Source organism: Prunus dulcis, chromosome 4 (assembly GCF_902201215.1).
Source record: "Prunus dulcis chromosome 4, ALMONDv2, whole genome shotgun sequence".
In the NCBI taxonomy this organism is placed as follows: domain Eukaryota; kingdom Viridiplantae; phylum Streptophyta; class Magnoliopsida; order Rosales; family Rosaceae; genus Prunus; species Prunus dulcis.
The window spans coordinates 11,281,998-11,293,343 of NC_047653.1; the positions used below are offsets into that span (position 1 = coordinate 11,281,998).

At 36.6% G+C, this 11,346-nt stretch overlaps 2 protein-coding genes and 1 pseudogene across 2 annotated transcripts; 1 reads left to right on the forward strand and 2 right to left on the reverse strand.

Annotated features, from left to right (window-relative positions):
- Nucleotides 1-265: 265 nt before the first annotated feature.
- LOC117625788 (putative nuclear RNA export factor SDE5) lies at nt 266-7,162 on the reverse strand. Its single transcript, XM_034357347.1, is given in 12 exon segments — nt 266-543; nt 880-944; nt 1,034-1,128; nt 1,208-1,281; nt 1,901-1,957; nt 2,256-2,341; nt 3,139-3,362; nt 3,513-3,550; nt 4,118-4,195; nt 5,021-5,046; nt 5,914-6,272; nt 6,890-7,162. Coding segments are annotated over 12 exon segments (1,512 nt in total). The 5' UTR covers nt 7,156-7,162; the 3' UTR covers nt 266-399.
- Nucleotides 7,163-7,779: 617 nt separating this feature from the next.
- On the reverse strand, nt 7,780-9,778 carry LOC117625361 (zinc finger MYM-type protein 1-like). The gene is made up of 4 exons (XM_034356927.1): nt 9,338-9,778; nt 8,714-9,191; nt 7,917-8,626; nt 7,780-7,797 (listed from the first exon to the last, which is right to left on the reverse strand). The coding sequence occupies exons 1-4, from the start codon at nt 9,776-9,778 to the stop codon at nt 7,780-7,782; spliced, it is 1,647 nt and encodes a 548-aa protein (XP_034212818.1).
- Nucleotides 9,779-10,860: 1,082 nt separating this feature from the next.
- LOC117625362 overlaps nt 10,861-11,346 on the forward strand; it is a 9,720-nt pseudogene continuing 9,234 nt past the window's right edge.

Genomic DNA, 11,346 nt, shown 5'->3' on the forward strand with positions numbered 1-11,346 from the left:
CTGATGTTTTAGCAAAGTCCCAGTTACAGTTCCATATAAAATTCTATTCTGAAACTAACCTAACGTTTTTAGGTCAGTAGAAGCTGACCTGGTTGAGTAATCAACTTCACACAACAATGAAACCAACCATGCGATCTATAAGAACTATCAAAAGTAACTCCTTTTTTTGATCGAATATCAAAAGTAACTCAAGCATGTACAAACGTTTAATGAGCAGTTTAAGGCTCAAAAAAAAAAAAAAAAAAACATCATTTTCAATACCTAGATCAAGTCTTGCTTGAATTTCATCTTTCTAGAATCTTTTATCAACTTCCCACAAAAGAAAAGTTCATCTCAAAGCCCGTATGGACAACAAAAAAAGCAGCATCTGTCATGGGCTTCTTTTAAGTTCACCTCTTCTTAAGGTGAGCTCTTGTTTCTTTCACTCATTTTTCTTGAGAAGCTCAAGCGTTTTGGGTCAATTACATCCAATCGGATCCATATTGTTCGACCATTCTCCTCCTCTGTCCACTTGATTGATTCCTTCTCCAGTTGCTTTATAATCTGCACAACAAAATTTAGAAAGATATCTAGGTTCAAATTCTCATCTTCTAAGGGACAGAAACATATGGATGGAGTCATAATGTATGAAAAAAAAAACCCTCAGAAGTAATAATCAATTAGAAAGTGTCATGTAGTTTGGCACAAAACCATCCATTAGTCTTCATGTCAAGAAGCCATACAATTCAGCATTGACACGTCCAGTGTTTAAATTAGCCATATTCCAAGTGAACTGGATTAAATGAAATGCTGAAAAACATTAGACCAAAAAACAAACAAAAAGAAAGTCTAGTATCAGAAAGTAAGCGTTGTAACATGAGCTTTATGATATAGTCATACCAGTCGTCTCCGGGCAGCTCCCGTGGTGTCATTCGTTCCCACTATGACCTTAAGGTACTTAAAATCTGAAAAGAAAAAAAGGAGATAACGAACCAAAATCATTCCATCTTGTGAATTTCATTTCAATAAAAAATGGAGGATCATGATAACCAACCTGGGATGCCAGAGAAATAGGTTAGTTGAAGCCTTAGAAGACGTACAGCTTCCTTGGGTTCATGGTGATGCAAATCAAGAGAAACCACATTTTCTCTGCATTCAATTTCTCACCTGTCATGCCATCTTATGAGGTGGTATAAATCATGGCTCAAGAATGGTTTACAGTACACACCTACTCTGAGCTTCAAGAAGCTTTTGAGCGTATTTCTCGTCTGCTTCCTGTGCCTTTCTGCTATAGAAGTGTCCCTAGACATTCCACAGAGCATAAAATAAAGAATTACAGCCTTTAAAATTGAGCGGACAAGGGCACAAAAATGTTGAACATTACTTGAACCTTCTCTTTTCAGATTACAAGTAGTGTATTTAATCATTTTTCATGTATATTAGGCCACAAACAAGGAACAAAACAGCCCTCAACTGCATCTGAATTCCGAAGATAGGCTACTCCACCTAGACTGCATTGTATTTCCATTACTCGGATTAGGGAAGAAGGGCCAAAACAAGAAGCTAAAACCAGACTGATGACAAAAGAAATTCCAACAATGCCTGACATATATGCATCACCAAAATATCTCCTTGATTTCCCATATTGGAGAAGTAAAGGATAACTAAGTAACTTCAACTACGTTGTTGACCCACAAGGAAGTAACAAGAATGAAAAAACGTTGCAGGGGGGAAGGGACAAGTAAACCCATAGGACATGTCTACTAACTAAACTGTTCCCGTGGATACTGAAGGGATAAAATTTGAGAAAAGAGATTCTAATTCAAAACAATTAGGTGGAACATAAATTATAAGGATTATTTTTATTTAAAAAATCAAAGCTTAAAGAGAGCAAGTAACACAGTTAAACGAAAAACAATACCTCCTCTAGAAGTTTGTCTGTACGTACACGATCACCCTCACAAAATGCATCAAAAGCCTGCAGAGCAAGTGGGAGGATTATTACTACTCACTATGCCAAAGGATAATAACGATGATCAATTTAGCAGGAGATCTGTAAACCAACAAAGTTGAAGTTGAAATTATGCAACAAGAAAATGCTTGGCCTGATGCTACCCAAGCAGAAAATTAAAGAGAAAGTACTAAGAAGACTATTATATCTCCCTTTTGTCAAGAAGAATAACGGACCACCATTCTCCTATAGCTATGCGGTCTCCTTTATTCCATAATATAAATTCTGCAAGTAAATTTTCAGAAAGTTCATAGGAGGATCTTACAGCTTTATAGTATTCCTTCATTGTAATCCAATGGTCTTTTACAGATCTCCGTAGGACCTGATAGCTATTGTCACCATCTCCATCTTCTGTTTAAAGGAATTAAAAGCATTAGAAAACTTTATGGAAACAACTGGACAAGAAATAGTAATATCCTTAGTCAATCACCATGGACAATTGAAATGAAGCCACACCCATGATTACTAAGCCAAAGGTATCCAATAGGACAAGATCAGTTATTGGGTCAGAGAAAGGTGATTGGATGGCCACTTAACTAGCATACAACAGAACCAAATCCTAAATCCACTTCCATATAACAGGACAACTGTGACCAAATTATTTAGAACGAAGTAAGAAGCTATCAGGATAATGAACTTTAAAATGAGGAGAGAGAAGTAGAATGATCTGAGGTGCTCCATTAGAAAAAATTGAAGGTCCATCCAATGACAATTGGTTGATTGAAAATTCAAATTTCATGTCAGAATTCTTATCAAGCAAATGGAATTTTGTGTTATTGATAAGCAATAATTTTATCGTGTTTCCGAGTCTTTTATTAGAATTTTAGTATGATATAAAGACCATTCATACTTCTTTCTTTTTCCAATCCAGTAAAGCAAAGTGCACTGAATTAGACTCAGTTCTGAAAGAACTTTTGGCTAAAGGAAACTTTACCTTCAACTAAATCAAATATATAAGGCTGCATGTTATAGAAAAGTAAAAGAACGAGCGTCAAATTACAGCCTCCGTACACTGTACCCATGACCTCTTTACTTCCCCCTAACATCTTAAAGAATTACAGAAAAACAGATAAAGAACGAAAAAAATTAGAAGAAAGAAAAATATTGGATGAGTAATTATATGACTATGAAAAGATTGAAGTTTGTACCCGCACTGGTTACTTCTTCTGGTGCCAGAGTAGCAGTTTTACATTCTACAAGAGTGTCTCTAAAAGGTCCAACCGCAAATTTTCTAAATGCCTTATATCTCTTCACTTCCCTCACCGGGTGACTTCTTTTAGGTGCTTCCTCAGATCTTTCGGGAACATGAAACAATGCTTCTAAAACCTCTTTCTGAGGAACTAACCCATCCTTTTCTTCTATTGGTGATTTACTGCAAGAGTACCAAAACAATTTCAAGGTCCTAGTTAGTGCATAATGAAAGAGACGAAAAAGAAAAAGAAAAAAGAGTAGTTCATTCCAAGTGAAAGCACAATAAGACTCCTCTAAGGTGAACTAGCAAATGCTACCGATAACAACATACCTATGGGCAGAATGTTGATCTGGACTCATCTCTGTAGACTGTTACAGGAAAAAAAGAAGAAAAAAAACTTAAAATGAATAAAAAGAACAAGAAAATGAAAAACTATTGATAGTTTTTTCATGTCATAGCTTCAGTGCTAACGTAGTGAAACACAGGGGATGATTGAACAAATCTTATCGTGATAAAAAAAAAAAAAAAAATGGTACTAATCTCAAAATTCAGTAATTATTTAAGTCCCTTCTCTATCAAGAACTGTTGCTTCTTTTCAATCATGGGCCATAACACTTGTTCTTACTTCTGACAACCTAAGATCTTTCTTTAATTTTCCCTGCCTGCCATTCAGGTAATGCCCGCATATTAGGTCTGAGTAAAGTATCAAGATGCTATTAAACAAGATCAAACTATCTCAACTGTATTTCCATCTTGTTGTTATAGGATTTTACCTCAAACTTCCAACAAGCGTTTCTCATACTTTCCCCTTTGGCCACTTGTCCATTTGACCAATTTCTCTTCAAATTGTTCAACTAACAATTACTTGACTGTCCAAGCCTTTGGTAACTATACTTTCGCAATTGGCTGGAGAATGCATTAAAGCTAAAGCTTACCTTTAAACTAGATAAGCCAATAATATCATCAGACTTCTCCAAGGTTGATGCTGACATGAAAAGAAGATTCTCCATGCTCTGCATAATCAAAATATCGGTTCTTCAAAATTTATGGCATAGATTAAAATGCTGTGTAGCAAAGAGAAAAAGAAAAGAGGATATTTGTAAAACAATCATAATTCACTCGTTGAAAATTGAGTATTGAAATCATGATCTTCTTTTCCAGTTGTTCCGGGGTTACGTTTCTTGAAGGATGCGCACTAATAAATCTAGACAGAGTAATCAAATTGAAGTTTCGGGAAGAGGGGGTTAATGCCAAGCAGAGAGTGGGCTAATTGGCAGACAGCAGTGACTTTGGACCCCAGTATTGAACAATTTTTTTAAGTCCAGTAGTTTGCAATCACTTTCTACATAAAATAATTCTCGTGTCAAGATGAAGGCTTTTTTTATTGTCAACTGTAGCAGATTAAATAGCTTTCTCTTCAGGTTTGCCTAATCTCCTCTCAAATTTCAACTGACTATCCCATCTACCTTCTACTTGTGCAACTACGTGTAAACTAAAGTCCAATGTTTCATGTATACAGATGTTACGGTCAAGTTTTCTGACTATATTCTGCTATTAGATGATGCACTAATATACACTTATTGCAATTGTTATCACATATTTTGTTGATTTGAAGTTTAATCCATGTGAAATTACCTGTATGCAATTAGTGTTGAGACATTTAGTTGTAAAGAAAACCAAGTTCTTAAGGATGATTAATATTTGGAAAAGTAGACAGAGCTGTGCCACTAATACTTCATCAGATTTTCATGCATAACTTCTTTTATCATACAAGAGTGTAAAAGTATTCACTAGCAGTAATGTAAGAAAATGGAGCAACATAAGAAATTCCACGATACCTTTTGCACATCATATCCACAATGGCCTGCATACAATGAAATTCCCAGTTACACAACGTATTGTCAACCTCAAGAACCTCATCATGAAAGAATGACACTATTGTAAAATACAAAGGCACACTTGACCTTCCATTCAACTACAGAAGAAGAGCTTTTCTTTTTATATTTGAAAGGCAACCAAGGACAAAAACAGAACTATCACCTAGAGAACCCAGAAGTGCCATTTTAGCTCAATGGTAATGCTACATCGTTATACACTCATATTGTCCAATGTCAATGGATAGAATCATATTTATCTATTAACTCCGTCTCCATACCGAATGCCAACAGGTACAGATGCCTATTCAGCTCAAGAGGCCACTAAAGAGCTCGTGCAGCATTTGTAAGTTTTGTTGATCAGCCCATTCAGGGGGTAGGGTCAAAAATTTAGATCAGTTTGATCCACTCAATCCGGTCCTGCTCAAGTGGAACCACATTGAGAACATGGCGCTCTAGCAGAGCGCAAAATAAACAACTCTTTCAGTCTGCCATTGCAAATTTGCAGCAGTGTTGCATCATAGGACAAAGGAAATAATACAATGTATCAGCATCGATGAACAATCAGAATAGGTGTTCCTACAAGGCCATCATTTATCTCTTCTTATAAAGAGAAATTGAATTTCTTTTTTATACCTCTAGTACATTTAATGCCTACAAGTATATTTTTCACCATCTCCTGTTTAAGTAATGTAAATGCAAAAGAAACTGAAATTTCCCTTTGATAGGAGAAATTTAATGAACAGGTGTGTCATATTCCACTATCCAGATTTGAGTCCTAAGAATCAACCCCTACACACTAATCGTATTCCAGAGTATTGAAGAAATCAAATTTCTAACGAGATAAGAAGATTTACCAAGAACTTCTCGGATGACATCCATATCAAGTTTAAAGCCCTCTCCAAGCATTTTAAACAGAAACTCTTCAATATCAGCATGCATTTTGCTGTTTTCTGCTGGCATGGTTGATTCAACTTCTTCACTCCATATCTCAGAGACAGGCACTTCTTTCAGCTCTAACTTTAATGGTTTCTTCACTTCAACAGATTCATTTGTTGATGATCTGGGCCTAATATACTCTTTTCCAATCATACCTGAAACAGGACCCACTGATCCAGAATTTTTTTTTGATTTTGATGCTCTGGTATTGCCCGCTCCATTTAAGGGATTCTGAAGAACTTTGTCAGATGACATTCTGATGCAGGATGCATAGGACCTACATTGTTTAGTTTCCTAATTTGTTTGTTAGTTTCCTTTATTCTTTAGTTTTCCAAATCCTAGTAGGATTTCTAAGTTTCCTATTTTATTAGGAATAGGATTTCTGTTTTAGCTGGGGATTTTAATCCTATTGTCTCTAGGTTTTAGTTTGCTATAAATACCCCTATGTAGTTCTTTAAAATTCAGATTTGAATATTGATTAAACCTTCTCTTAACTCTCTGATTTCTGCCTGCCCCTATTTTATTAGGAATAGGATTTCTGTTTTAGCTGGGGATTTTAATCCTATTGTCTCTAGGTTTTAGTTTGCTATAAATACCCCTATGTAGTTCTTTAAAATTCAGATTTGAATATTGATTAAACCTTCTCTTAACTCTCTGATTTCTGCCTGCCCCTATTTTATTAGGAATAGGATTTCTGTTTTAGCTGGGGATTTTAATCCTATTGTCTCTGGGTTTTAGTTTGCTATAAATACCCCTATGTAGTTCTTTAAAATTCAGATTTGAATATTGATTAAACCTTCTCTTAACTCTCTGATTTCTGCCTGCCTTCTATCTTTCTTTCCTTCAGCTTTTCTTATTCTTTTCTGTCCTATTGCTCTGAGTGTTAAAACTAACACACCCAGGGCTGTGCTACATCACATTCCTTCCGAAGAAGTTGCACTTGCACCCTCAAATTTAACTTTTGATGAACCAGCACCGTCTGAGGGACTTACATGTGATGCACATAGAATTTCAGCAGCCATTTCTACATTTTGCCTCGCCTGGCAGTAAGCAGAGGCTATGTCCTTAAGAGAGCACATAGAGCTAAAAACTTCAAGCAAATACTCCAAGTCCCTTTTCTGGTCATCGTCGCTTGCAGTAGGTGAGGAAAATGCTTGCATTTTGATATACACTTCACAAAATAAGAACAAGAGAAACAGAATGCCAATGTCAAAGTCAATGCATAATCAGGAACTCCACCAACAAGGGAACAAATTACTGAAGCTGGTGCATATCAATCAGTGGCGGATATCAATCAGTGGCGGATCCAGGATTATGTAGCTAAGGGGGCTTAGTGTAAAAGTTCTGAAATTTTTCTACAAAGAAAATAATGCTAAAAAGATAGAAAGATAGTACTTCCATTCATAATTCATAACAAAACCAATAATACAAGTTACAATTGTCCACGACGAGTTTTCATATTCTGAAAACGTTGCATTATAATTTCGTTATCAATACAAGCAAAAACATCTCTCTCAATGTAAACAATCAAGCTATCATTCAACCATTGATCTCCCATTCTATTGCGAAGTGGATTTTTAATAATATTCATGGCGGAAAATGCCCTCTCCACTGATGCAGTTGCAACCGGTAAAACCAAAGCCAATGTAAGAAGCAAATACACAAAAGGAAATATTTCATGCATTCCTTTCTCCACCATTTTTTCTGCAAGACTACTAATCCCTTCCAATTGAGAAAAATCACTACTCGAACGCATATGATGAACATAAACACCAAGTTGATCTTCAAGCATCAATAAGTCTCTATCCGAAAAATCATAAGGATAAAATTGAGCAAGACGAACTAGCTTTCATTTGTCAAAAGCCACAAAGTTATTTTTTGGACTCAAGCATGCCAAACAAGTAAGTAACTCAGTACTTACCTCGTTGAAGCGATCATTTAATTTCGCAAGTTGCCCATCAATTACATGAATAAAGATCTCCACACGATAACGATGATAATTTGTCTTCATTGGAGCATTATGCCGTGATCTCCCTGGAATTACATATTCCTCATCCATGGTAGGAACTATAATATCATGTTTGTAACAAAACGAGGATGCTTGCTCAACCAATTCTTCAAACTCATTATCCCTCATCAACTGCAGGTTTTCCTTGCATGTTTTCACTAAATTCATTGCACTCACAATGTCTTGATCTTTCTTTTGCAATGCTAGAGACAAAGTGTTTGTTATTCCCAATATAGCTTTCATTACAAATAAGTGAAACACAAACTCAAAAGATTGTATTTCTCTCCATAACTTATAGGCTTCACCCGAACTATCATTAGGATTATCATCAACAATCATTTGAAGCACATTCACCACAGATGGGAACATAGAAATGATACTAATCAACGTACCATAATGTGAGTTCCATCGTGTATCGCCGGCACGTTTGAGAGTCCTTTCTTGATTTAAGCCCCGCCCTGTTATAAGACAATCATCTTCAAAAGCTCTCACAAGCTCTTCTTGGTATTGTGCTCTAAGTGCATCGCGACGCTTACAAGATGCTCCAACAACATTAACCAAACTATTAGCCGTTGTGAAAAAAGAGTTGACATCAATGTTTTTCTTTGCTACCGCAACAAGAGCTAGTTGAAGTTGATGAGCAAAGCAATGAACATAAAATGCACAAGGTTGTTCTCTCAAAATCTTTGTCTTAAGGCCATTGAACTCACCTCTCATATTACTAGCTCCATCATAACCTTGTCCTCGTAGCTTGGAAAAGCTCAAATTCACGGAAGAAAAGAATTCATCAATTGCTTCCTTTAGTGCACTTGAAGTAGTGTCGGTTACATGTTGAACCCCCACAAACCTTTCAATTATTTGTCCTTTGTCATTCACATAACGCAACACCATCGCCATTTGCTCCTTTATTGAAACATCACGTGCTTCATCCACCATTATTGAAAAATATCTATCTTTTACATCACTCAAGATAAGATCAATGGTTTCTTTAGCACAAGAATTGACAAGATCTTTTTGAATTGAAGGAGCTATTAACTTTAAATTTCCCGGAGCATTTTCCAACACAACGGCCTTAACTTTTTCATCATGATCCGCAAGAAATTGCAAGAGCTCTAAATAATTCCCTTTATTACTTGATTGTGCACTTTCATCATGACCACGAAAAGAAAGCCTTGCCGCAACAAATACCTAGTGCACTTAAGTGATGCATTCAAGCAAGTGCGATAAGCCGTGCGAGCTTGGCTTGTTTGCTTGATCACAATTGTTTCAATGTGTGTAGTTTGATGCATCAAATTGTAAGCAACTTCTCTAGCTTGGTTGTGAACACTACCAACCGGTCCAATATGAAGGTTAAATCTTTCTTTCGCCTTCTTCCAATTATTGAAGCCTACCCCAGTGAATGCATCACCACCCACTTGATCAAAATTAGATTTGAAGAGATAACAATGAAGACAAAACGCAGCATCTTTAGCAATACTATATTCCAACCAATCATGATCATCAAACCAATGAGCAATGAAGCGTCTATTAATTCCTGATTGATTAGTTTGTGGGAATTTATAACTTCTAGGTTGACAAGGTCCCTTTTGTAGATATGCTCTTCGGATCTCATCCCGAATATTAGGACTATAATCCGCCATTCGAGTTCTTAGTCCAGGGTCTGCCTGAAGATTAGCTAAGATCTCATCTACTTCAATTGGTCTTGCATTTGAACTACCCGGATTAGACGGAGAAGAACTATCCGTAGATAATTTTCTTTTAAAGAATCGTTCCATAAATCTACAAATCAATTAATTCAATCAATCATTAATTTTTATCCAAATTATCATATGAATATGAAAATTTCAATAACCCACTCTCAATATTCAATATACTCCCTAAACCCATATCAATCAATATTCAATATACCAAATTATCATATCAAATAGCAATCAATATTTAATATACCCAATCAATTCATATTATCAATCAAGCATAAACTCAATCAATCTACATTAATATGATTATCACTATGATTCATATCCATAAATTTAATTACATAAAAAAAAAAATATCAATATGATTCATATCCATAAATTTCAAGCATAAACTCAATCAAGCATAAACTCAATCAATCAATATGATTCATATCCATAAATTTCATTACATAAAAAAAAAAAATCAATATCAACAATATATATTATCACTATAATTATTAATATCAGATTTTCCATGCTTACTTACTTGTAGTTTAAAAAATGGGCGGCGGACGGCTGTAGAAGGTGGTGACTGAGCCTTGGACCAAATGACGTCGTTTGGCAAGGCTCGTTTTTAAAAAAATTAAGCGCAGCGCAGCTGCGCAGGACATTTCGTCGAGCACATTGTGTGCATACGAGGGGGCTTCCAGCAGCTGTCCAACGGGGCTTTCATGGACTCCCTTGCCAAATTTCCAGCCTTTCAAGGGTCCCCTCTTGTCCCAACGTGGATCCGCCACTACCAACAGCGTCAAGAATACATAGATCTTTCGTAAAGCCTAAAGGGTTTCTTTCAATTCCAACTCTCTTCTTCATATCATCATCATCATCATCGACTTGTTCGTTCATCAATCGATCTGCGATCAGCGATCTGCTTCCCCTGCTTCTTCTACAACCCACAAGTTTTGCTCTTGTTCTCCGTCGTCTTTTTTGTTCTGTTCTTCTTCTACAACCCAGAATCTTTGTATCTTCTTCACTTTTGAACAAAGTGTACAAAAGCAACGGCGGGTCTCAAGAGAAAAAGAGCAACCCCAAATGAGATAATAGTTGTAGACGATTCTGCAGATGATTCAGATCATTACTTGACAATTTCACTAAGTGGCTGCGAGTGGGTTCGAGGGCTGATGCTCGGCCAAGGCGGATTCGGGTCGGTTTATTTGGGTTTCGAGAAAAAACCCAGGTTGTGTTTGAAGGGTGTGTCGAGGATTGTGGCCGTGAAATCGACATTGGCCTCTCAGGCGCATGATCTGATGGGGGAAGATATTCTTCTTTACATTTTTCGTCACTGCCCTTTTGTTATCAACTGCTATGGAGAGGATGAGACGATTGGCGCTGATGGCCATCATTTATTCAATGTGTTCTTGGAGTACGCAGACGGGGGAACAATGGCGGATTTAATTGAGAAATCAAGGGGTTTTGGGTTGCGTGAATTCCAAGTCAGAAAGTATACAGAGTCGATTTTGAAAGGGATTAAGTACATCCACGAAAGGGGTTTTGTGCATTGTGATCTCAAGCCTGAGAATATTCTGATTGTGTCTGATACCGCTGGTTCCTCTGGTGGGGCTTGTTTTGTGCCAAAAATCGGAGACTTGGGGCTTACAAAGAAGGCA